At 46.0% G+C, this 27,099-nt stretch overlaps 1 protein-coding gene across 6 annotated transcripts in view; it reads left to right on the top strand.

Annotated features, from left to right (window-relative positions):
* CPXM2 (carboxypeptidase X, M14 family member 2) overlaps nt 1-27,099 on the top strand; it is a 128,865-nt gene that overhangs the window by 15,890 nt on the left and 85,876 nt on the right. For all 6 annotated transcript variants that reach the window (XM_082636031.1, XM_082636034.1, XM_082636036.1 and 3 more), the window contains exon 3: nt 16,894-17,003. In XM_082636031.1, the coding sequence (XP_082492157.1) occupies nt 16,894-17,003 (110 nt within the window). The remainder of the gene's footprint in view (nt 1-16,893; nt 17,004-27,099) is intronic.

Raw genomic sequence — 27,099 nt, 5'->3', positions numbered from 1 at the left:
TTAGGTTGTTTCCAATATTTTGCTGCTATAAAGAGTATCGCAGTGAACTTAACGTATACCCTGTCACTTACCACGCACTGGTTGCAGAATAACTCCCTGCTTGCCATTCAGAGCCCACCATGGTTTGACTTATTCCTGTCCTCTGCCTCCCTTTTTTTCCAACCAGACAGGATCTTGTTTCTCAGACATGCCCTGTGCTGAAAGCTCACTCACGTGTTTCCTCCGAAGGGAACTGGGCAAGCGTCTCAGTTGGTGATGCAGAGGCAGCTTTGGGGTCAGGCTCTACCCTCGCTGGCTGTGATGCTCTGGGCAAGTTACTGTCTCTGTGACTCAGTTTCCTCCTCTGTAAAGAGGGGATAATATGTCTTTTATAGGGTTTTGTGGAGATGAAATAATGTGTGCAGAGTGGAGTGTACACAGTAAGCTGTCAGCAAACATTAGCTATGATTTTTATTTGCTGTCTTGGGAGTTTTCATGCCTTAGTTATAGGAATTGGCAGATATTTTTAAAGGATCAGATCGTAAATATTACACACCTTATGGGCCAACATGCAAAGCTGAGCATATTATGTTGGTACTTAAGTAACCATTAAAAAATGTAAAAACGGTTCTTATCTCATGGGCCGTACAGACACACATGGCTGGGTTTGGCCCTCACGTGGGCTGTAACTTGCTGGCTTCTGCCTTAGAACTTGATGGTTTTGCCTTAGAACTTGATGGTTCTGCTGTAGCTTGCTGGCTTCTGCCTTAGAACTTGATGGTTCTGCCTTAGAACTTGATGGTTCTGCTGTAACTTGCTGGCTTCTGCCTTAGAACTTGATGGTTTTGCCTTAGAACTTGATGGTTCTGCTGTAGCTTGCTGGCTTCTGCCTTAGAACTTGATGGCTCTGCCTTAGAACTTGATGGTTCTGCTGTGACTTGCTGGCTTCTGCCTTAGAACTTGATGGTTCTGCTGTGACTTGCTGGCTTCTGCCTTAGAACTTGATGATTCTGCCTTAGAACTTGATGGTTCTGCTGTGACTTGCTGGCTTCTGCCTTAGAACTTGATGGTTCTGCCTTAGAACTTGATGGTTCTGCTGTAGCTTGCTGGCTTCTGCCTTAGAACTTGATGGTTCTGCCTTAGAACTTGATGGTTCTGCTGTGACTTGCTGGCTTCTGCCTTAGAACTTGATGGTTCTGCTGTAGCTTGCTGGCTTCTGCCTTAGAACTTGATGGTTCTGCCTTAGAACTTGATGGTTCTGCTGTGACTTGCTGGCTTCTGCCTTAGAACTTGATGGTTCTGCTGTAGCTTGCTGGCTTCTGCCTTAGAACTTGATGGCTCTGCCTTAGAACTTGATGGTTCTGCTGTGACTTGCTGGCTTCTGCCTTAGAACTTGATGGTTCTGCTGTAGCTTGCTGGCTTCTGCCTTAGAACTTGATGGTTCTGCCTTAGAACTTGATGGTTCTGCTGTGACTTGCTGGCTTCTGCCTTAGAACTTGATGGTTCTGCTGTGACTTGCTGGCTTCTGCCTTAGAACTTGATGGTTCTGCTGTGGCTTGCTGGCTTCTGCCTTAGAACTTGATGGTTCTGCCTTAGAACTTGATGGTTCTGCTGTGGCTTGCTGGCTTCTGCCTTAGAACTTGATGGTTCTGCCTTAGAACTTGATGGTTCTGCTGTGACTTGCTGGCTTCTGCCTTAGAACTTGATGATTCTGCCTTAGAACTTGATGGTTCTGCTGTGACTTGCTGGCTTCTGCCTTAGAACTTGATGGTTCTGCTGTGACTTGCTGGCTTCTGCCTTAGAACTTGATGGTTCTGCTGTGGCTTGCTGGCTTCTGCCTTAGAACTTGATGGTTCTGCCTTAGAACTTGATGGTTCTGCTGTGACTTGCTGGCTTCTGCCTTAGAACTTGATGGTTCTGCCTTAGAACTTGATGGTTCTGCTGTGGCTTGCTGGCTTCTGCCTTAGAACTTGATGGTTCTGCCTTAGAACTTGATGGTTCTGCTGTGACTTGCTGGCTTCTGCCTTAGAACTTGATGGTTCTGCCTTAGAACTTGATGGTTCTGCTGTGACTTGCTGGCTTCTGCCTTAGAACTTGATGGTTCTGCTGTGGCTTGCTGGCTTCTGCCTTAGAACTTGATGGTTCTGCCTTAGAACTTGATGGTTCTGCTGTGACTTGCTGGCTTCTGCCTTAGAACTTGATGGTTCTGCCTTAGAACTTGATGGTTCTGCTGTGACTTGCTGGCTTCTGCCTTAGAACTTGATGGTTCTCTCGGAAGCCTGCCCTGATCACCTGTCCTTTGCTTTCCTGTATCTCTTCCTCATGCTCCTGGTCCTCTCCTCTCTCACGTCACAGTGATTCCTGTGCATGGCTTTTCTGACATGGGAGGCCATGAATGCTTATGAGCAGGCTCCCTGTGTGACTCACCTCAGGAAGTGCCCAGCGTCGGTAGCAGCAGCACTCGACCAGAATAACAAACCTGTTTATCGTGCACCCGCGCTGTGTCGGCACTAGTGTTCTGGGGTAGAGATCAGGTGTTCCATGCGTGTTGAAGTGGATTCTCCATGGCCCAGATCAGCAGGACTGGCCCTCCACAGGAAGTGCTCTTTGATCTGTAGGAAAGAAGCTTGATTTCCTGCCATCATGGAAATAGGGTGGTTTCCCAAAGCAGTACATGTCGGTGAATGGAGTGCCTTCAGCACTCTGCCTTGTGTTGGGTTGGGTGAGATTTGAGGCCTCTACCAGGTACCGTGCTTGGGGGTTGACCTACCTTGTGTGTGTGTGTGTGTGTGTGTGAGAAACTTGAGGGTTTTCCTTTGTATCACAGACAGTTTGGCTTTTGGCTTTTCATCCAAGCCCTTGCTGTGAGCCTTGCCCCTTGTTGCAGGGCCAGATGGCTCTCGGAGGCTCAGCTTGGTCATCCCCCAGATGTCTGGCACAGCTGTGGAGAGCAGTAGAGTGAGTCCCAGATTCCTGATTTGGGAGGAGACGGGGCCGACATGGTCTCAGCTGCCCTGGAAGATGCTGTGATAAAGGATCACATCTGTATTTCGGATTCCTTTGGAAGTGAGAGGGGAAGTGAGGGGTGGCAATTGGGACAGAATCACACCACCCTCTTGGACAAGCCTTGGTTGGGAAGCCTGAAAGATGTGGACACTGGAAAGCCCAGGGCTCCTCCATCCTTGCTACTTTTTCCACTTTCAGCTCCATCTCAAACATGTCTAAAGAGTTCTTCGATCTCTAAAATGAAACCTGTGTCCCCTGAGCTTTTTCTAGCCTCTTGCACTTTGGAGAGGTTTATTTTTTCCTCCAGTGGTTTTGCCGTGGCAGGGTCTTCACTGGGTCAGATCAGGGGCCCTGGGCTCGTGCCCTCTGCAGTTGATGGCACATTGAGTGTGTTGATTGACACCATGTGGGCAGCCCAGGTCCATGGGCTTCAGAAGCCTCAGTCTGAAACCAGAGCCACAGTGGACTTGCCGGCCTAGAAATATCTCCCAGACAAGGGGTCAGGGAACAGAGCTCTGATGTGTCAGTAGCACTGGTTTGGTGGCACTGAAAGGTTCCATTCATTTCTATCACCCAGTTGACCCCAGCTGTGGTTCTCGGTGACCAAGATCACACTAGTCCATCATTGGAGGAGGGATTCTAGTGCTGCAGCTCCTGTGAATCCTCATGACAGAGGCCAGCACATGTGCTCTTGTTACTCTTGGAGTTTTGTTCTGTGATACTGTCAGCCTTCATTCCATCTTCTTGAAACTTCTGTGTGAGACCGTCTTTATTCTACATTGCTGCCTCTGGATGGATTTAGCAGAAAACCCAATTCACCTTGTCACGTGCTAAAACTTAAAAAAAAAAAAATTAACCCACTTGAAGTGGAAATTGTTTTAAAATTGATTTCTTTACTGCTTTATTAGACATTTTGAACTATGAAAATAGTGAATGCGCCTTGTAGAATATTTGGAAGATACAGAAAAACGCAAAGAAGAAAATGAAAGGAATCCACAGTCTTATCTTCCAGAGATAACCATGGTTCACATTTTGGAGTGTGTCTTTCCAATCTTTCCTCTCCGTGTGTGTGTGTGCGTGTGTGTGTGTATAAGAACAACATCACAGGTATGTGTATAGATCACACACATGCTTTTTGCAAAACTGAACTAGTCTTCTTTTGTACCCTTCTATTCTCATTTAACATGCTGTTACTTTCCCATCATAAAATATTCTTTTACAACATTACGTAACATCATTTTCCATTTTAGGATGGTTTCCTAACTATCATTGTGGTTTTAATGTTCCTGTTGTTTCCAGTTCTTCCCTGATGTGGGCAGTTCTGCTCTGCACCCTGGTGTCTGTGGCTTTGCTCACCTACACCTTGGGCTTGTTTCCTTGAGGAGGAACTGCACAGGTGTGATCCCTGTCTTCCAGAAAAGTTTATACCAACTTGTGCTTTTATCAGCTTTTACCCACTTTCTATTAGGGTGTGTGTGTGTTGATTTATAAGAGCTCTTTATATATGAAGGACAGGGCCCCTCTATTGATACATTGCAATACAGGCAGTGAAGAACTCTGAAAGCAAACTGAGTGGAGATCAAAGCCCAGTCCTTGGCTCACTAGCTGTCTGACCTTGGGCATGATGTTTAACCTCTTTGTTCCTCAATTTTCTCAAACATACAAGGGGGGTAATACTTGGACATGCCCATAGGATTGGGATAAGTATTAAATAAGATGACTTGAACGAAGCACAACAGTGGCTGACACATGGTAAATGCTCAATAAGGGTTACTATTACCTTATTAGGTCCCATTGAATGAGCTTCCTATCAGTCATTCACCGGGGCACTGGCCATCTTTCTTCTGATAGAGGCTGAGTTGGAAGACGTGTCTTGCCATGAGAACCAAATGGGTGCAAATGAACCCCAAGAGGTGCAGGCATCCCCACTCCCAGCTGTAGGCGGCTCTAGACCAGGGCATTGCTCCCCCGAGAGGAGGAGAGCCTGTGCAGAAAAGTGGAACCATGCTCCCCGAGGGCATCCTGCTTCCAAGAGGGAGGAGGGGAGGGCAGAGCTGAACTATGCACACCATGTATCGGTGCCTGTGTACCAGTCAGACAGGTTACCCCAAGGGCAGGTGAGTCAGGTGGCAGAGAGAGGTATGGAACTCCCCTCAGGAACATCCCTCCTCATGGAAGCCAGGAGCGAAGAAGTGTTCCCTTTAGCATATGCCTACAAGTTTAAAATTCTTTCATCTTCCTGGAGAATTGTAGGGTTTTTTTCCTATTGTGTATTGACTTTCTTGATGACTAATACTACTTTTTGACTTAAAAAATCTATTTTATGTGACATTAAAGAAGCTATATAGCAATTTAAAAATTTTTGTTTAAGCTTCGATTATCTTTTATAAAGGCCTGAACCATGTAGGAATATAGAATAATCTGTTCCTTGAAAGTGTGAAAGAACTAGGCTATAAATTCATCTGAGCTGGGCACTTTCCATAGAAGAAATTCTTTGATAATTCTTTACTTTCTTTCATGGTTCTTGATCTATCAGGTTTTTTTTATTCTTTTGAGTTCATATTGATAAATTTTATTTCTCAAGGTATCATCACTCCATTCATATATTTTTTGAAACTTATTTGTTCATTTACTTTAGAGCAGTTTCACATTTACAGAAAAATGAGAGGAAAGGGCAGAATTCCCATGTACCTCCCCTCCTGCTCTAGTTTCTACTATTAGTAACACCTTGCATTTGTGTGGTGCATGTGTTACAACTGATAAGAGTATTAGTACCTTCTTATTAACTAAAGTCTGTGGTTTTCATTAGTGTTCACTCTTTTTGTTGAACATTCTATGGGTTTGGACAAAGATGTAATGACATGTATCTACCATGTATAATACAGAATAGTTCCACTGCCCTAATAGTCTCCTGTGTTCATCCAATTCATTCCTCCTTCCCCCAAACCTCTGGCAACCACTGTCTCCAGATTTTGTCTTTTCCAAAGTGTCATATAGTTGGAATCATACAGTATGTAGCCTTTAAAGACTGGTTTCTTTCACTTAGCCATTTACATTTAAGGTTCCTCCAGGTCTTTCCATGGTGTGCTTGAGAGCTCATTTCTTTTGATCATGGAATAATATTCCATTATATGGCTGTACCACATACATTTGTTTATTTATTCATCTATTGAAGGACATCTCAGTTGCCCCCAAATTTTGGCAGTTAAGAATAAAACTGCTATAAATATTCATGTGCAGGTTTTTGTGTGGGCATAAATTTTCAGCTCATTTGAGTAAATACCAGGGATCGTGACTGTTGGATCATAGATAAGAGTATGTATGGTATTATAAGGAGTTTCGTCTCTCTCTTTTTTTTTTTTTTTTTTTTTTGCGGTATGCGGGCCTCTCACTGCAGTGGCCTCTCCCGTTGCGGAGCACAGGCTCCAGACGCGCAGGCTCAGTGGCCATGGCTCACAGGCCCAGCCACTCCGTGGCACGTGGGATCCTCCCGGACCGGGGCACGAACCCGTGTCCCCTGCATCGGCAGGCAGACTCTCAACCACTGCGCCACCAGGGAAGCCCCTGCAGTAGTATTTCTGCTTGTACTGCTTTGTATAGAATATTTCCTACTTTTATTGTGAAATAAAACATACGTATAGAAAAAGTCCATAAAATATATGTTTTGTTAACAAATAATTATAAAGCCAATCCCTATGTAACCATCACCTGGGTCAAGAAGTAGATCATCATCAATCTCCCCATCACGTCTTTATCCCTTCAACTCTAGAGGTTACCTCTATCCCAACTTTGTTAACATTTCCTTAGTTTTCTTTATACTTTTACCACTTATGTTTGTATTTCTAAATGAGTTCGTTTGGCCTGTTTTTGGAATTTATATAAGTGAAATTATAGCTTGTGTATTCAGTCATGTCATGTATCATTCTATCAGTGTTCTACTTGTTTGGTTCATTCATTTTCATTCCATTATAGGAATACACAACAATTTCTTTATCCATTTTAATGTTGAAGGACATTGGACTTTTTGCAGTTTCTATATTTTATGAAAAGTGCTGCCAATGAAAGTCCTTGCACACACATCCTCGTGTCCACGGGCTTGAGTTTCTCCTGGTATGCATACAGTTAGGCATGGAATGACTGGGTTCGACTTGACTGTTGAACAAATGCTCAGTTGTTTTCCTCAATGGCCATTGCATCCTGATTTCCCATCAGCATGGTGTGGGGCTGCCATGGCTCTGCATCCTGAACAACTGTTGTATGATCAGACTTTAATATTTTGCCGGTCTACTGGGTGTATAATGGTTACCTCATTGTGATTTCATGGACAGTTGCTAATTGCTAATGAAGTTGAGCATCTTTTCATATATTTATGTGTCTTTTTGGGTGAAATTCCTGTTCAATGTTTTTCATATAGACTTATCCATTCTAAGTATGAGCTCTGACTTTATAGCGTTTGTAGCAAATATGTTCTTTGCTTCTGTGACTTAAGTTTTGTTCCTATGGGCTCTTTTAATAAACAGAAATTCTTAATTATGATGAAGTCAAATATATCAGTCTTCTTTATGGTTGCTACTATTTGTGATTTCTTTAAGAAATTCCTTTTTAAAAAGTCATAAAGACATTTTATACTACTTTCTAATGCTTTCTAATTCTTTTTTTTTCTTTCTCATTTAAGTTTTTATATATTAGAATGGATTTTGTTTGTTTGTGATAGGAGATTGAAGTTCAGTTTAATTATTTTTCTTGTAAGAACCCAAATGGAATAATAATTGTTTCCCCACTATTATGCAGGGCTGCCCTTAGTGTTGGCTATCAAGTGTCCATATCTGCTTGGCTTTGTTTTCAGGCTCCCAGTTCTCTTCTTTATCATTACTTCATTTTTCTACCCATACATAAAATATCTCACTCTCTTAATTATTATAGCTTTATGATAAATCTTGATATCTGATAGAACAGAACTTTGTTCTTCTTCAAAAGTTTTGGTTATTATTGACCCACTGAAAGTGTGTGTGCACACACACACATTTACATCATGTAGTCAAGTTCTTTAAAAACTCTCCTGGAATTTTGATTAGAGTTGCATTAATTCCATAAAATCAATTAGGGGAGAATTTACATATTTATATTGAGTTTTCTAATCCACGAACATGTATATCTCCGTATTTCTTACATCTTTCAAAATATATCTCAGTACATGGGCCTTGCACACTTTTAAATAGATTTATTCTTAGATAATTGACATCCTGTGATGCTTTAAATTTCAGTTTTCTAATTCTCTTTTGCTAGTGTACAGGAGTACAGTTGATGTTTGAATGTTGATTTTATACCCAGCAACTTTGATAAACTCTTATTAATTATAAATTTATTCATACATTAACTTGGATTTGGCTACAGAATCAATGTACACTAAATAATGACAGTTTTCTTTTTCCTTTCCATGTTTCAAGGCTTTTATTTATTTTTCCCTACTGCATTGGCAAAGAGCTTAGTTCAAAAATAATAGATCTTTCCTTGTAGGTTTTAATTCTGTCTTTGGATTTTTAGTTTTTTTGATGTTTGGCTTATCTTAAATATTTTCTATCTTTTTTTTTCAGCATATCCTTTTCATGGCAAGTAGAGGCCATGTCTCTTGCACTATACGTAGGGTGAACAACATTTTCCTGGTTATTACATCAAATCACATTATTTCTTTTGGAGTCTTTTGGAAGGTGTACCTCTTTTAATGTTTTGTTCTTTACTTATCTTTGAATGAGTCAGATTTTCTCCCCTGGGGACAGTCTAAGCCCTTCCTCAGATCTACAGATGTTGACCAGGTCAACATGCAAAACCCCCAGTACAGTTTCCACTTTCTAGCAGCCTTTTATCTTTTACACGTTATTGCTCTTCTTAGGTGCGAACTCCTTCCCTCACTGCTGGTTCTGAGACACTGTGATCTGATGGGATTCATGGGGAACTATAATCACCTTCATATGCAGTTATCAGTGTTCCTTTTGTCTCCACACTGTCAGACTGCCACACCTCCCCCTACCTCCTGTCCAGCTGTGTCTCAAGAACTTCTGATCCAAACAGTTGTAGAAACTTGGCTGGGGGGAGAGGTGAGCACCCAGCCACCTCAGAAAGCCCCATCTGGGCTTTAGAGATAGATGTCCAATTTTCTAGTTGCTGCAGACCCTGGGTTTCAAAATGGAGACATGCAAGAGGGGTGAAGGGTTTTTCTGTCCCTCCTCTGGTCACCTCCATTTTTTTCCCCAGCTGTCTCCATTGGACTCACATGTGGTGAATGTTCTTCCACCTCTGGCATTAGGTTAAAGCACTGTTGGGAGTCTTTACTTATCTGCCTCTTCATAGTTTTTCAGGATGAGTTTGGGAGAGGCTGCAAAATTTTAAGCTAGAGTTCCCCAAAGTCTATGATGCCTCCGTACAACTGGCGACTTTATGAATTATGGTAAATAACCCTGAACACATTATGAGAAGGTTGTCCCTTTTAAGATCCCTTAAAAAAACTTTTTCTTTTTTTTTTATAAATTTATTTATTTATTTGTTTGTTTTTATTTTTGGCTGTGTTGGGTTGTCATTGCTGTGCGCCAGCTTTCTCTAGTTGCTGTGAGCAGGGGTTACTCTCCATTGCGGTGCGTGGGCTTCTCACTGTGGTGGCTTCGCTTGTTGTGGAGCATAGGCTCTAGGCACGCAGGCTTCAGTAGTTGTGGTACGCGGGCTCAGTAGTTGTGGCGCACGGGCTCTAGGGTGCAGGTTCAGTACTCGTGGCGCACGGGCTTAGTTGCTCCGCGGCATGTGGGATCTTCCCAGACTAGGGCTCGAACCCGTGTCCCTTGCATTAGCAGGCAGATTCTTAACCACTGTGCTACCAGGGGAGCCCAAAAAGCTTTTTCTTTTGAAGTAATTATAGACCCACGGGAAATTGCAAACAAATGGGTCTTGTGCTCCCTTCAGTCTGCTTCCTCCAGTGCCTTTTGGGTAACTGGTACAATAACAAAATCAGGCCATTGGCATTGGTACAGTCCACAGAGCATGTTCGGACCCCACCAGTTATGCATGTGCGTGTATGGGTGTGCATGTGTGTGTGTACGTGGTCCTATGCACGTGTAGTTCCATGGAAATAAACACCACAGATACAGGACAGTTCCATCACCATAAGGCTTCCTGGGGCTACCCCTGTATAGCCACACCCTCCCTTTCCCAGTCACTAACTTCTGGCAACCACTCATCTGTGTCCTGTTTCTATAATTTTGTTTTTTAAGAATGTTAACTAAATGGAATCATACAGTATACAATTTTTTGAGATTGGCTTTATTCCCTCAGCATAATTCTCTTTCACTCTTTCTGAGTTGGATAAGTAGACTTAGTTTGGTATTAATATGATGTAATAGGGAAAACTAAGCCTGTTAAAAATTATTAGTATTGAAGTGTGCCATGCATACAGAAAAGTCTAGAAATCATAAGGATATAACTTACTGGGTTGTCACCTACACCACTCCCGTATAATGTGAATGCGCCATTATAACTGTCATTTTGATCAGAAACAGAACATGACCAGAACCTCTGAGGCCTTCCTCCTGTTCCTGCTCACAGATAACCACTGTCAGAGATGATTTTTGCCTGTTTTGAGCCTATATTCATGGAATCATACATTGTATTCTCTTTGTGGCTGATTTCTTTCACTCATTATTATGTTTATGAGATTCATCCATGTTGTGTAGAGCTATGGCTCACTTATTTTCATTAGTTTATAGTTTTCTGTTGCATGACTATCCCACCATTTATTCATTCTCATATTAGTGGACATTTGAATTGTTTTCGATTTTTTGCTATTACATATAGTTCTGCTAGGATCATTCTTGCATGAATCTTTTGGCATTTGTATGAATGTGTTTCTGTTGCGTGTATACCTAGAAGTAGAATTGCTGGGGCATAGGGCGTGAGGACCTGTAGTACATACTCCTAGAGAGTTTTCCGAATTGGTTGTACCAGTTCACACTTGTGCCAGCAGTGTTGTTTCACTTCCTCACCAACATTTGATGTTGTGTCTTTCTAGTTGTATTCGTACCCATGCGTGTGTACTGATATCTCGCTGTGGTCTTAACTTGCATTTTCCTGAAAGCTAATGACTCATGTTTACTCACCATTACGACATCTTCTGTTGTAAATGCCTCTTCAGCTCTTTTGCTCATTGTTCTTCTTATTGATTTATAGGATGGTTTTGTTTGTTTGTCTGCTTTTCTTAAAAATATTGGGGATGTGAGTTCTTTGTTATTAATATGCATGGTAAATACCTTCTCGCACTCTGGCTTACCTTTCATTCTAGCAATTGTGTCTCTAGAGTAAGAGATCTTCTTAAATTTAATATAGACCATTCATCAATATTTTCCTTTAGTATTTTTGTTTCACGTTTAAGCTTTTTTTTAACCTACCCCAAGATCATGAATATATTTTTCTGTGTTATCTTCTAGTAATAAGATTTCTTTTGACATTAACATATTTCCATTGAAATTACTTGACTTAAATAAAAATTAAGTAATAGTAATCAATTAAGCAATAGTGCCTGGAAAAATTCATGGAGATGATAAGCAAGGGATTGAGGTTTGAGAAGTGCTATTTTTTTTTTTTTTTGTAGTACGCGGGCCTCTCACTGTTGTGGCCTCTCCCGTTGCGGAGCACAGGCTCCGGACGCGCAGGATCAGCGGCCATGGCTCACGGGCCCAGCCGCTCCGCAGCATGTGGGATCTTCCCGGACTGGGGCACGAACCCGTGTCCCCTGCATTGGCAGGCGGACTCTCAACAACTGTACCACCAGGGAAGCCCGAGAAGTGCTATTTTGAACCAATTATTCCTTTTTTGGCTTTATAAGCGATATGTAAAGAACAGACTTAATTTTCCATGACGATGCAGACATAGTGATTATTAGTTATATTGGATTGTATTACAAATTCATTCATTCATTCACACGGAAGCACCGATTTGGGCTTTGGGACTTCAATGATGAGAACTCATGGTTGCTGCCCTGGGACATTCACAGTGTGGTCTGTACTTTTCTTAGGTTGGGGTGGGTAGGATGACAGGGGTGGGTGTTGAGGGATGAAGTCTCTGGAGGCTTTGCATGTGAGGCCACCACTGATCTGAGGTTGGAGTTTTTAGATTACACGAGGGTCTGGCAGGCTCCAGGCATGAGTGGCTTCCACCAGCGTGGGCTGATACCCAGCTCCCTGAGAGTTTCCTCTGCCTGACCCCCTGGGGCCTGGGAAAGAGAATCCCAAGTTTGTGTAGCGTTACAGGTAAGGGACACCAGCCAACCAGGGTCTCAGAAGATTCACTTGGGAGCCTTAGACTAGGGCCTGGGCCCCTCTGCAGTTCCATGGATCAGAGTGTCTGGGGAGGGGTTCTAGGCATCTTTTTTTTTTTTTCTCTCCAGAAGATTCTGAGGTTGGGTCAGGGTGAGAACTGCTGCTTGAAGGAGTCCAGAAGTGAGGGAGGAGCTTTCCAAGGGTGATTAGATAAGGCTGGGATTAGCTCCTTTGCAAGACCCCAAGGGAGGCGTGCCCTCTGGGAAGCCAGCGACTTCTGAGATGGGCAAAGAGCCACTGCAGACACTCTCCAGTGCACCAGGAAGGGCCCTCACACTCTCGATGATCCAAGGGAATGTCAAGTTCAGAAAGGCGAAGGAAAGAATGTTCTAAGACTTATTCGGTTTATAGGCGACCATGAAAGCAAAAGTTCAGGATGGCTGTGAGCTTGCCCCTGGCAGTGCTCTCTAGGCCTTGGAGAATTCTTTGCTCTGTTTCCAGAAGACTTCACAGCAGGCCAGAAGACCTTGGACTCTGAGCTCCCCTCTGCCAACTGGTGACCCCCGTCCCAGCCTCACTTCCTGTCTTCCCTGTGACCCCAAATGCCACCATGCAACTTGCATTTGCACCACACTGTTGAGTTTTCAAGTCAAAGGGAGGTGGCATAAAGACTGTGCCTGGGATTTTATGTCACACTTTTCAAATTCTAACTCAGATACTTAGGAGCTGCTTAACTCTTTGTAAGCCTCTTTGAGTCTTTGTTCATGTGTAACATGGGGATGCTAATGCCCATCCCTCACGGTTCTTGTGAAGATTAAGTGACAAAGTGTCTTCAGAGGGTCTGGCTCATGGTAGTTGCTTGCATTGCTCCCCAAACCTTTTTTTTTTTTTTTGCGGTATGTGGGCCTCTCACTGTTGTGGCCTCTCTCCTGTTGCGGAGCATAGGCTCTGGACGCACAGGCTCAGCGGCCATGGCTCACGGGCCCAGCCGCCCCACGGCATGTGGGATCTTCCTGGACCGGGACGCGAACCTGCGTCCCCTGCATCGGCAGGCGGACTCTCAACCACTGCGCCACCAGGGAAGCCCTCCCCAAACCTTTTAAAATGATTCTCTTGACTCTCATAACAGCCTCCCCTGCAGACAGATTTAGGGCATTGAGGGTGTTGGGATTGATACTCCTGATTCAGAATTCCAACTTATACACTCTAGTCTGACTGTGCTCCGTCACTTATAGGTCACAAAATTAAATGCCCTGAGCACTCCTGATTTGTTACAGAGCTGGTATGCGCATGTGGTAATTGATGGTGGTGAGAATAATAAATATATGCCATAGTGCTAACGTCCATTTAGTAAAGTGGCTGCAATGCAGAGAATTTTAGCCAGGGACAGATTTCATTAAACGTGTGTGTGCCTGTACGCACTTGTCGAAGGGGAGGTGTGGAATGAGGCGGGGGGTCCCCTTTTTGCGCACATCCTGGGAACAGAGCTCAGGCCTGGGAAGCAGTGCCCCGCTCAGCACAGCGTGTTCTCAGGAGCCACGCTGCCTGGAAGAGGAACGTCGAGTCATCTTAGGCGACTGTCAGGCTTTCCTCCAAATTATGACACATCTCCCATCTCTAATTAATATTTTCCTGAAGTGTTCTTTTCACACATTTTTTTTCATGTTCTCCTCACCCACATGCTTCTCAGGATTAGAGTCTTTTTCCTCTTAGAGATAACAAAAATGTGATTTGATGAGAAAGGGTTTTGTTTGTTTTTGCAGGAGGAACAGGGAGCTGCCTCGAGGGCTCTTCAGGGGCTGCTGCTGGAACAGCTTGGCCCAGGGGCTGAGTCCTGGCTGAGTTACTGCCAGAGCTACGACCTCAGTGCAGCCTGGCTGGGGACTCAGAACACAGGGGAGGGGTGAAGAGCTGGGAGTGAGCTTCCCATTGACTCCAAGCACTCCTTCAACCTAGTAATTATCTCCTCAATTGACATTATAATCTTGATTATAATACCAACGTATCACGCTCCAGTGATACTGCGATCACTCTGCCTGGCCTTTTGACTTTCTGATTGTGGAGATTTAAATTAAGCTTCGAAACACTTGTGTCTCCTCCATTTATTTGATCCTCGAAGCAGCACCCCTGGCTTCCTGAGTAATATTTTCTAAAGATGGAGAAAAGTCCTGCCTGTTGGGAGACGGTGTCATGACTGACTGCTCTCTGGACAGGGGCCGGATGTATCTTTGAGAATTTAAAACCAAAGGAATTCTCGCTTCTTGCTTCAACTTTGCATTGCTTTTGGAGTTCTTTGGCAGGTAGAGTGCACTGGGCCCTTTTGGGGGGAGTCACTGCACAGAACACTCAGCTCTTATTGTACCATGTGGGGTGTGTGTGTGTGTGTGTGTGTGTCTGTGTGTGGGGGGCACATTATTCCAGCAGTATTTTCAGTAAGCATCTGAGGTTATGATGGGAGTGGGGTAAATCTTCTAAGCAGTTGTCTGAAGATGTCCTTTTGACTGTTGACAGATAGTGGGCTCTAGATTCTCATTTCTTTCCCTCAGCCCTTGGGTGCAGGAGTTGCCAGTGAGAAGCCTCGTGTTAGTGTGATTGTCTCTTATCTCCTGGAAGTCATGGACAAGGCGGGAATTGTGGCTGGGATGGGGCCGCTTGTCTGCTTCCTATCCTCTCTGCCCTTCTGGAGTTCCTGTTTTGAAGATACGGAGGTTTCCTTGAGACGGCTCATTCATTCTGTGGGTTTTGTTAGGCTTACTGCCTTTGGGGCTATGGTAGCAGGAGTCCCCCACTGTGTCAAAGTCCAGGCAGCAGCTGAGTGGCTGAAGTTCTGCAGATGGCCCCTCAAGGACCAAGAGGTGGCCTCGGGCTTCCCTAGTGGCACAGTGGTGGAGAGTCCGCCTGCCGATGCAGGGGACGTGGGTTCGTGCCCCGGTCCGGGAGGATCCCACATGCCGCAGAGCGGCTGGGCCCGTGAGCCATGGCTGCTGAGCCTGCGCATCCGGAGCCTGTGCTCCGCAACGGGAGAGGCCACAATAGTGAGAGGCCCGCGTACCGCAAAAAAAAAAAAAAAAAAAGAGGTGGCCTCGAGAGCTGGCCAGGTTTCTTAATCATCCTGTGTCATTTTCCTTCCCATGTGGTATTGTTCTACATTGCGGGTGAGTCCAAGGAGGAGAGGCAGCTTATTTTGCTTATTTTGGACATTGAGTAGACCTGCCAAAAATCTTGAGAATGATCACGAGGCCACCTGAAGGCTTCCGGATCCTGGGGCAGCATCAGGCCGGTGCCAGTGGAACTGTCACCTCCTCTCTTGTGCTCTTTACCACGCTGGGCACCAGTACATCTGCTTCCCTGTGCTAGTACAGGCAGCCTCCTGGCAGATGTGGGCAGGGGAGAGCGTGGCATCGTTTGAAAGCCCGGAGCTGAGAATCTGGAGACTGGGATCTGAGGCGTGACTCTGCCGCTGGCAGGGACGCCTTGGGTGGTTCACCTCAAGTCTCGGGGCCTCGGTTTCCTCTTCTGAGAACTCAAGGGGAGGACTTGATGGCTCTCAGGTCCTGGCAGGTCTGAATTCCTCTGGCTGCAGCACCTGGACAGACTTTCTACCTGGTGCCCACAGAGCATGCCCTGCGGGCACTGTTTCACCAGGCTCCTCCAGCCTCCCAGGACCAGAAGGGCTTTTTCCCTGCAGGGGTTTGTTATGGATGGACAGGCACACTCACGTCCCCAGGTATCCCAGGGATCCCCAGGGGCACTTCGTCTCAGCAGTGACCCACAGGGCTTTTAAAATTTGTCTCTGTTACATTAGGGATTTTTCACAGAAGTCGATTTTGTTCACTTCTCCTCCCAGTGTTTGTTTTCTTTCTCCAGGGCCAGATTTGAAGAAGATAGCATCACTTGGAGATTTCCAGCCCCATGGTAGGGTGGGTGGTGAGAATAGCAGCCCAGGAGTCAGGAGGCCTGGGCTCCAGCCCCAGGGCTGCTGTTAAAGCTCTTATCCGTAGGGGCGATGGGCTGGATTGGGATGATGGCCAAGGGTCTGCCCAAGTGGCAGCGTCTTATTCCAGGGGCAGCTTGGACAAAACTGTGTTGAGTAGCCATTCTCAAAATTACCAGTTTTGCCAGGAATGGAAGACAATAGTTTTTGTTTGTTTGTTTGTTTGTGTTTTTCTGTTGCTCTGCTCATTAGTATTCACAATACAAAGGCAAGTGTTGCTGAAGCAAAATCAACACGTTCTGATGAGTTTGCAGAGCTCAGCCATGGAATCGTTCTGAAATTTCTAACCAGTAACGCTCCCTGGCTGAGTCACACTGCGGAAGGATCCTTAATTGGAAACAGCCTCAGACAGTAGCATGGACAGCATCAGACAGAAGGAATATCAGGGCAGAAACACCCAGAAAGGAAATGCCGACAAGAAGGAAAACTGGCATAATGTCAACAGTTGAATCGACAGTGTTGGTCCGGAAACGCTGCGCATACCAGCGAGTGGGGCTGCCGTGCTGAGCAGGAGTTCAGGGGGAAGACAGAGAAGCACGTGGCCAGATTTAGAAAACCAGAAGTTCATTTCTGTCAACATCTGCCCTTGTTTTTAATAAGCATTGTCCTTTCCAGGTTGCCCGCCTCTTGGTCTGGAAACCTTAAAAATCACAGACTTCCAGCTCCACGCGTCCACTTCGAAGCGCTACGGCCTGGGGGCGCATCGGGGGAGACTCAACATCCAGGTACAGGCTCCGGCGCCATGGGAAGGATTCTGACTGCAGGGCTAGTTGCTCTGGCCACAGACACAGCGATGGTTCATTGAGCTCGGGGCAGGCCCCGTGCCTGGCATTTAACACGAATTAGCTCTAATTCTCACGGTGGGGAGGGCCTTGCTGCAGAATCCGCATTTTAGAGAATGAGCCCTGAGACTCAGGATACGTGTCTTCCCCAGAGACTAGTTAGTAAAAAGGATGCTGCTGCTTCCTGGGCCCAGATCAGGTCACCTCCATGTGATGGATCTGTGAGAAAAGGGCGGGAGAGAAGGCTGAACTGCTGCGGCCGTGGGCCGGCAGTGGCCTTTGTCCTCTCTTGCTTCCCTGCTGATGCTTCTCACCTCTGCCACACTTGCTTCTTCCAGGCTGTTCTGTGGCTCCTTCCGTTGTGTTCCGCCAGGTCAAACCCTTCGTGGCACTCATCGTGTCTGGCCTCCCTCCCTGAGGCTCAAAGGCCTCCGTAACCTTGGCCCTCGGTGCTGTCAAGGTCCTGCTTCTGGAAGGTGGGCTCCTCCAGGCTCCCTCCGTGCACCGTGCGCTTCCTGGCTGCAGGCCTTTTCCCAAGCAGGTCCCCGACCTGCAACGTCCCCTCCGTCCACTTTGCCCAAGCAGTGTAAACCCTGGTTCAGCCATGACATCACGTCCTTGTGCTGCTCTCACAACTTGTCATAAATGTAGCCACTTATGCAGCACAGGTTTATCCCCCTTACAGTTCTGGAGGATAGACGGCTCGTTGGGCTCCAGTCGAGGTGTCGGCCGGGCTGTGTTCTTTCTGGAGGTTCTCAGGGAGAATCGTTTCTTACCCTGTTCCAGCTTCTAGAGGCACCCACATTCCTTGTTCTTCTAAGCCAGCGATAGCAGGTTGAGACCTCAGGCTGCCACCTCTCTGGTTCTCTCTTCTGCCTCCCTCTTCCGCTTTTAAGGACTCTTATGAGTACATTGAGCCCACCTGGAGAGTCCGGGACCATCTCCCCATCGCAAGCAACGTTAACTACGTCTGCAACCTTCATTCCCCTTTGTCACATAACTTCGAGTGCTCACGGGTTCTAGGATTAGCACGTGACATCTTTGTTGGGGGAGGGGGTTGTTTTTCTGCCAGCGCATCTCGGGTGCCTTTTCCCTCCTGCTCTGGTTCCAGCTGATCCTCCCCTTCTCAGGTTGGCGTTTGATCCCATGCCATCCTTTGTGGTTCTCCAAGAATGTGGTCCCCTAATATTTTAGTTTCTTTCCCCACCTGATCCATGACTGTGTGGTTTCCAAGCCCTTTGGCACATGCGCCGTCTCAGCGAGCCTCCGGGGAGGAAGGTAGTCCTTTCATGCTCACGACGTGGAGTCGTCAAGGCTGCACTCAAGGCTCACGGCTTCCAAGCGGCAGAGCTGACGACTCATTCCCCCAGCTGTCACTGTAAACGTGCTGCGGGCAGCCGCTGTGCTGAGGACTGGACAAGAGTGGATGAGACCCCTTCCCAGGGAGCCCCTGGGCTCAGCAGGGGAACATCTGAGCAGAGCTCCGACTCCAAGCATCTCTTCCCTCCTCTTGACCGCATCAAATAGACTTTCAGACCACTCAACCAAAACCACTTTTCAGTTCAGAAGAATGCAGGTAGAACGTTTTCAGAACGAACTTTCATAAAATGTAAAGTTGGTTTAAAAATATTTGTTCTTCTTCCTTTTTAATAACAGCTGTTAAGAAACATTTGGATGTGTACAGCTGGGCACTGTTTTACCCGAGGATGCACTCTCAAAGTGCAGACAGGAGTACCTGCTGTTAATCCGAGTGCCTCTAGCATCTATCATGGGCTGCAGTCCTCCAAGTAAATAAAGTCAGACCTGAGCAGGGCTACATCCAAATGTCTACAGGCCTGCTTCCTGCATTACTTAGTGGATCTGTCATCTGAGGCCTTGGATTCTTTCTCTAGAAATGAAGTTATCCTTTATGAAAGAGGATTAGTTAGTCCTAAATATGTGGGCCGGGGGCAGAGGATGGGAGTCACGTGCTTCCAGTTGGGAATCCCATGGGCAGAGTGGACACGCCGCATGCAGTCCAGTCAGGCAGGCTGAGTTCAGACCTTGACCTTGACACATCTAGATTTCAGGACTTTTGGAACAATTATCTCACGTCTCTGAGCCTTAGCTGCCTCATCAGAAACATGGGAGTCCCAAGCACTCACAGGATTCCTTGAGCAGTGAAATTAGATGATTTATAATTTTAAAACATTTACTGGAATTTCTCACTCCTCTGCTTAAAGTGTTCGGTAGCTTTAAGGACACCCGTTGTTGGGTCCCACTTTCCAGAATTGGTGCCACGTGAAGTGTGATTCCACTGCCACAGGTACCCCAAAATGCATCTTCCCACACATGCAGTTTGAATGCAGTTTAAACATAACTACATCTTGTCTCACATCTGAGTATTTGGTAGTCTTGTCAAGCTAATGGAATTTTATGTGTGAGAAACAGCAAGGTATTGGAATTAGAAACAGTATTTATTTATTTATTTGTTTGTTTGTTTGTTTAGCGGTACGCGGGCCTCTCACTGTTGTGGCCTCTCCCGTTGCGGAGCACAGGCTCCGGACGCGCAGGCTCAGCGGCCATGGCTCACGGGCTCAGCCGCTCCACGGCATGTGGGATCTTCCCAGACCGGGGCACGAACCCGTGTCCCCTGCATCCGCAGGCGGACTCTCAACCACTGCGCCACCAGGGAAGCCCTAGGAACCGTATTTAAATGCATTTAGTGCAGGATGTGAGCGAGGTCAGTCCAGCCCTTTGCTGGTCAGGCTCTGCAGGCATGATTGTGGTCCACCCAGAACTCAGGCTCGGCCTACTCCCTTGTCCTCCTTCTAACGAGCTGAGAGGCTTTAGGCAAGATGCTCACCTTTGCTAACTTCTCAGAATGTGAGGATCAAAAGGAGGAAGAAAGAGAGTCATCCTCAGCAATTCTCAAATGCCATGTTCGTGCCCATTAAAATCCATTCACTCACCCGACCATTGCAAAGTGCCCTTTATGTACCGGAACTGTACGGCCCTTACAGAGCCAAGAAGAAAAGCTCCTGTTCATTCCCTTTCCTCCAGATGCCTCCGTCTCCAGCAGAAGGAGAGCTGGAAGCAGCTCTGATAGTTACTGGTGCTGTGCTGAATGCTTTACCTGCATTATTTCATTTATTCCTTGGCGTGAGACAAGGACTATTATTATTATTACTTCTGTCTTATAGAAAACAGCTGCATGGATCGGTAGAGGAACTTTGTTAAGATTTCCCAGGAGAGGCAGGATGTGACTCCAAGCTGCTTTAAAGCTGGATCTATTGCTCCAAACGACCCCATAAAACTGTCCCAACCAACAGCTCAAGTGTTCTAGGCATCTCCGGATGATTATTAAACCATGCGCAAGTCTCTTCACTGACGTTTATCTCACATCGATTTACTCATGGGTCACCCTCCCCAGGTCGTGTGAATCTTGTTTTTTTGAGATTCCCACACTGTGTCAGCACTGTGTCTGCACATACGTATGTGCCTCGTAGATGTTCCTGGGGAGCTGCAGCAATGCGAAGGGCACCGTGGCCGCCTTGAAGTCTCCTCGAGGTGGATGGGGTTGGTGCAGGCAGGTTGGCCGTCCTGGTGTTTTGTTATTGCAAGTTTGCTCCTACGTGATTGGCGAGTATGGGATGACGTCATTGTGGCCCAGAAGTCGTGTTGGTTCATGTACCCTTTTTGCTGATACATCAGTGTTTTGTGGGACCTGGCAGCAGCCCTGACCCCAGGGGACCATCAACACAGCTGCGGGCAGAAGCCTCCGAAGAGCTCAGTCCTGTCCAGGGTGCTCATCCCTCTGCAGTGCTCTGGCTGAGGGTGGCCACGTGCCCTGTCCTAGGATGCTTACCGCTCAGGTCCTTTGCCCATTTGCTCACAACCCAGCAGCCTCCATTCTTCCTTCCACCCCCTTCCACCATCCTGCCTTAACTGTGGTTTTTTAAGGTCAAATTCTATCATGACAGCTGTATTAAAAAAATTGTTTTAAATCAATGTCACGTGTCTCCTTACCAGTAGTGATTTTTTTGGAATTGATTGATTTTTGTTATTGTTGTTGTTCTTCTGATTACAAAGCTGCATAGATTTTGAACCTTATTTTTCCTGTGAACTTGGATTTTATAAGTGCAAGATTTTGCAGACGATGTGCATTGACTGAACTACATTTGCCACGTTATAGCAGAAACACCTGTCTCGGTGTTAGTCCATTGGGGGATGCTATAAAAGAATGCCTTAGACTGGGTGGCTTATGAGCAACACAGATTTATTTCTCACAGTTCTGGTGGCTGGAAAGTCCAAGATCAAGGTGCTGGCCAATTCGGAGTCTGGTGAGGGCCTGCTTCCTGGTTCATAGATGACTATCTTCTCCTTTGTCCTCACATGGTGGAAGGGGTGAGGGAGCTCTGCGGGGGTCTCTTTTATAAGAGCATTAATCTCATTCAAGAGGGCTCCACCCTCCTAAGCTAACCACCTCCCAAAGGGCCCACATCCTAATACCATCACCTTGGAGATTAGGTCTCAACCTATGAATACTGAGGGGGCACAAGTATTCAGTCTATAGCAGTCTTTGTCCTCATTTTAAGCATAAGACTTTTTTTTTTTTTTACATCTTTATTGGAGTATAATTGCTTTACAATGGTGTGTTAGTTTCTGCTTTATAACAAAGTGAATCAGTTATACATATACATATGTTCCCATATCTCTTCCCTCTTGCGTCTCCCTCCCTCCCACCCTCTCTATCCCACCCCTCTAGGTGGTCACAAAGCACTGAGCTGATCTCCCCTGTGCTAAGGCATAAGACTTTGAAAGACTAAAAGCACCTTATAAGTCAACTTATAACTTCTCTTTTTTGCAAGTGGAGTTTTGCTTGTGTCAATTTAATAATATCGGCTTGGAGGAGAAGCCCTGGTTTACGTTTCATTGGCACACTGGCACAAGAGAGATCTTCAGGAATTCAAGGGAGACGTCCAGTTCACCAGGGTAGCAAAGGTTTGTCCTTTCACTTAGGATTATTCTGCCAGTGTGCCCAGGATCCTTTTATACTAACTCACTTGTGAGGCTGTGATCGCATTTAGAAACAATCATTGGCTTCTTCTGCTCTGGGACCAGTCACAGGCAGCTTGGAAATGAACATTCCAGGTCTCAGAGAGAAAGTTTCAGTAATGACCTCTAAAATCACACTTGGAGCGTTTGCCTTTGATTGGTTTTAGGAGGTACTCCTGTATTCAGGTGGGTCATTTACGGACAGCTCATCACCTCTCCTGTCCCAGCAGAATCCTCTAAGGACCCTGAGAGATTTTCTGTGGCTCATAAACTCAGCAAGGTGGAGTCAGAGACAGCACTACTCTCTGAGTGATTTATCCCACCACCATTGTGATGTTGGATGCTCCCTTAGCTGCAGAGCTTGAGCAGCTTATAGCAGCACTTGCCATTTCAAAGGGCTGGGTTTCGATTTCATTCTTAAGACTCTAACGTTATGGTAAGTATAAGCCTGACATGTGACCGGAAAAAATGAAATACTGAGAGCCTGGCTGGACCTCAGGATGTCACCGTGATTCCTGCCTATCATCGGGAATGTAAGAGAGTTGATATTCTGATCAGAGTTTTAAAGAAAGAGCTGGTGTTTTGAGGTTGCAAGAAAAAACATGGGGTATTAACACCTGCAGATGTCTTTGCAATGCCTGGTCACCATTATTTGACTCTCCGTGGCCCATGACTTGTCTCACGTGTGTTAGCCCTCTTTGATGAGGAAATGTCTGGTTATAATAATAGCATCTGTCTGAACCATTTCTCAGCACCACTGGAACGAAACACAGCTCCACTTGTAAGTCATTCCATTCAATAAATTCTACAGAGCACCTGGATGCTGGTATTAGAATCCACTGCCAATGACCTGATCATCTTTTTACCTGAAATGAGGTGTAAGCCATGAAGATGGCCAACGCCCGCGGCTTCAGATATACCCACAGGGAGTCGGTTATAGAACATTGAACCAAGTTTTATCCTGATGTCGAAGTTCACGGGCATGGGCACATCCCACACATCTGTCCCCTTGTCCTCTTTGGCCCTGAGACACCTGGTACCCCACGTTTATCTGGGTGGGAAGTGTATGGGGACCACTCAGGGCAGCACGGTTTTCTCAGGCGTCACCCCGCACTCCCCCACTCCTGCCTGTTGCTGGAATCATCTGCATCCAAGGTCTTCTGACCCCAGAGCCTGTCTGTTCCTTCACACCATCCCAGTTCTCTGCCTGTCAGCCTCCCATTTCTTTCTGGCTGCACAAACCCTTGCTCTGACTCGACAAGCCCTCACTGGGGGCTGTTTATGTGCTGGGTGCTGCAGAGGCAGAAATCATCACAGTGGGGATAGTTTCCAAACCCAGGAATGTCGTGCTTGTTCCGATAAAGGGATTTCATTCCGCATCTGGCTTCAAGAAACAGTCTGGAACACAGTGTTTGGATGCCAAGATGTTGGAATTTGGGGTATTAGGATTTTTATGGGAATAGCAGGAGTGAGTATTTTAAATCATGACTTTTGGAAAGTTCAAAGTGAGAATTTGCCATAATGAGGTTGATGTGCTGGTCTCATTCTCGGAGGCATCGTGAACGCGGGTGTGGTGAGAACTAGGAACAGAGCAGGGCGCCGAGGACAAGGGAGCCCCGAGTAGCAGAGACGCCTGACCTTTGGATCCCAGGCCATTCTGGAAGCACCGACTCCCTGGTGCAGAAGTGGACTCCATTCCGCTTGCCATGTGGATTTTTCTTTACTATTTTACTAAATTTCATTAAATTAATATTTCATTTCATCTTCAGCATATTCAGAGGGAAACTCTGGTTGAGAGAAAAGGAATTGAAGTCAGAGGCTCACTGACCTGCCCTAACCTGACAGCCAGTAAGTGCAGAGCTGAGGCTCAGATTGAAGTTCTCCAGCTGTAGGGTTTTCCGTGCTCCTTTCGGTGCATCTCAGGTGCCCACGAGAAGGTTCAGTGTATTCACTAGCTTGTGGTTTCCCCCGGCACCCCACCTTCTGACTCGTCTCCTTGACCACTGGCTTCTGCATCCCCTAGTACCTTCCAGGCCCACATCCTGGCAGGACCCAGAGATGTCTGAGGGGTGTCAGCAGCCACCCCCATGGGACCTCGTGTCCATTCAGTTGGCACAACCCAACTGTGCCTTCTCAAATGGTGCCTCGTGGGGATGGGCCCTCTGGGCTGTCTGCCCAGCCACACGCAGGCTAGCCAGACTGTCTCCTGGACGTGTACCGTTAAGAGTCAGGGGTGCAGGTCATCCTGAGCTAGGGCTCCAGTGAACACAGCACACACTGCATAAGCAGAGAAGACTTGTGTGGAAGGGAGGAGGGAAAGAAAGATCAGAACAGATTCTTCCTTGTATTCATTCATTTCGTTAAAAACCCCACCTCCTGGGGACCTTATTGGTGCTAGGCAGGCACTAAAGATCACAAGTCCTGGGGAGACGATGATGAGCAAAACCAGAAACAGTCCCTGATCTTTTAGCAAATGTTTATGGAGGACCTCCTGTGTACTGGGCCCTGTCCTAGATGCTTGGGATGCCTCAGTGACCAAAACAGACAGAGGTCCTTGCCATCTGAGAGCTTACGGTCTAGCGGGAGGGAGGCACATAAAAGCAAGAAAAGTAATAAAATTTTTATAGAATGTTAGAAGGTGATAAGTGTGTCGGAGAAAAGAAAAACAAACCTGTAGCCGACACTGGGGTCAGGAGGGCCGGCTCTGGGGAAGGGGCAGGTTATAGTTAAAGGTGATCAAGGTCTGGGCCTTTGGGAGGTAATATCTGTGCCAAGTTGGCTTAAGGATCAGCAGGGGCTCAAGTAGCTGTGGGAGGAGCATCTGGGCAGCGGGAGTGGCCTGAGTGTCCTGCGCCGACAGCAGGCCAGGCATTACCAGTTGCCAAGGAGCAGCAGAAGGCTGGTGTGGCAGGGTGTGACCTCAGCATCCCCGACAAGAGGTGCTGGCTGCGGCCAAGACAGGAGTGTGGAGGTGGTGAGAAGTGGTTGGATGTTGGATATTTTGAAAGTAGGCTTTTGTGTTGAAGTGGATGAAGTTTGGAAGAGGGTGTGACAAAAAGAGGAGTCAAGGATGCCTCCTCCAATGTTTTTATGGCCTTGGATAATGTAATGGGGAAATGAAATTATTTTTTTAAAAAATCTCACAGGTGAATGCCCAATTACAACCTGTAATGCATACGCAGAAGGAGAGGACAAGGGGCATTAGTTTCCTGGGGCCTCCATAGCAAAGTGTCACAAACTGGGCAGCTTAAAGCAACAGGAATTTATTCTCTCACAATTCAGAGGCTGAAAGTCTGGAATCAAAGTGTTTGTAGGTCTGAGCTCCCTCTGAGGCTGTGAGGAAAGGATCCTCCCTTGCCTTTTCCACCTTCTGGTCCCCATGTGGCCCAGGATGTTCCTTGGCTTGTAGTGGCATCACTCTAGTCTCTGCCTCTGTGGTCATGGGCGGTCTCCCTGTGTGCTCCTACATCATCTTTCCTCTCTGTATGTCTGTCTCGGTATCCAGATTTCCCCTTCTTATAAGGACACCAGTCATTGGGTTTACGGCCCTTATCATTGCCTAACTAATTTCGTCTGCAACAACCCTATTCCCAAATAAATTCACATTCTGAGGTTCCAGGGATTAGGGCTTGAACATATCTTTTTGGAGGACATAATCCAACCCATAACACCATGGTTCTCTATGCCCAACAAACCTGCCTCAATCTAGAAATCTGGAAGGCTTTCCTGGGGATGGGCTACAAGATTTGAAGCAGGATTAGAAGTTAAGAGTTTATCAGATGAAGAGTTGGCAGAGGGGATAGGAGAGAATTCCAGGTTGAACGGAACAGTGTGTGCAAAGGCCCTGTGGTGGAGAGAATATGATATATTTGAGGAACTAAAGCAAAGCCAGTGTGGCTGGAGCCCTGCTATGGTTATGGAGCAATATCATGGCCAATAAACATAAGAAAAAGTGCTCTTTATCATTAGTCATCAAGTAAATACAGATTAAAATCACAACGAGGTGTGATACAGACACTAGAATGGCTTTTAAAAAAAGGACAGTATCAGAGCAGAAGCAAGAAGAACTACAGTCCTGCAGCCTGTGGAACAAAAACCACATTCACAGAAAGATAGACAAGATGAAAAGGCAGAGGGCTATGTACCAGATGAAGGAAAAGATAAAACCCCAGAAAAACAACTAAATGAAGTGGAGATAGGCAACCTTCCAGAAAAGGAATTCAGAATAATGATAGTGAAGATGATCCAGGACCTCGGAAAAAGAATGGAGGCAAAGATCGTGAAGATGCAAGAAATGTTTAACAAAGACCTAGAAGAATTAAAGAACAGAGATGAACAATACAATAAGTGAAATGAAAACTACACTGGAAGGAATCAATAGCAGAATACCTGAGGCAGAAGAACGGATAAGTGACCTGGAAGACAGAATGGTGGAATTCACTGCTGTAGAACAGAATAAAGCAAAAAGAATGAGAAGAAATGAAGACAGCCTAAGAAACGTCTGGGACAACGTGAAACGGAACAACATGCGCATTATAGCGGTCCCAGAAGGAGAAGAGAGAGAGAAAGGACCAGAGAAAATATTTGAAGAGATTATAGTTGAAAACTTCCCTAACATGGGAAAGGAAATAGCCACCCAAGTCCAGGAAGTGCTGCAAGTCCCATACAGGATAAACCAAAGGAGAAACACGCCAAGACACATAGTAATCAAATAGGCAAAAATTAAAGCCAAAGAAAAATTATTGAAAGCAGCAAGGGAAAAACGACAAATAACATACAAGGGAACTCCCATAAAGTTAGCAGCTGATTTCTCAGCAGAAACTCTACAAGCCAGAAGGGAGTGGCATGATATACTTAAAATGATGAAAGGGAAGAATGTACAACCAAGATTACTCTACCCAGCAAGGATCTCATTCAGATTCGATGGAGAAATCAAAAGCTTTACAGACAAGCAAAAGCTAAGAGAATTGAGCACCACCAAACCAGCTCTGCAACAAATGCT

This window comes from Mesoplodon mirus, assembly GCF_964341445.2.
Source record: "Mesoplodon mirus genome assembly, chromosome: 2".
Taxonomy (NCBI): Eukaryota; Metazoa; Chordata; class Mammalia; order Artiodactyla; family Ziphiidae; genus Mesoplodon; species Mesoplodon mirus.
This window is presented reverse-complemented; position numbering and strand designations above follow the sequence as displayed.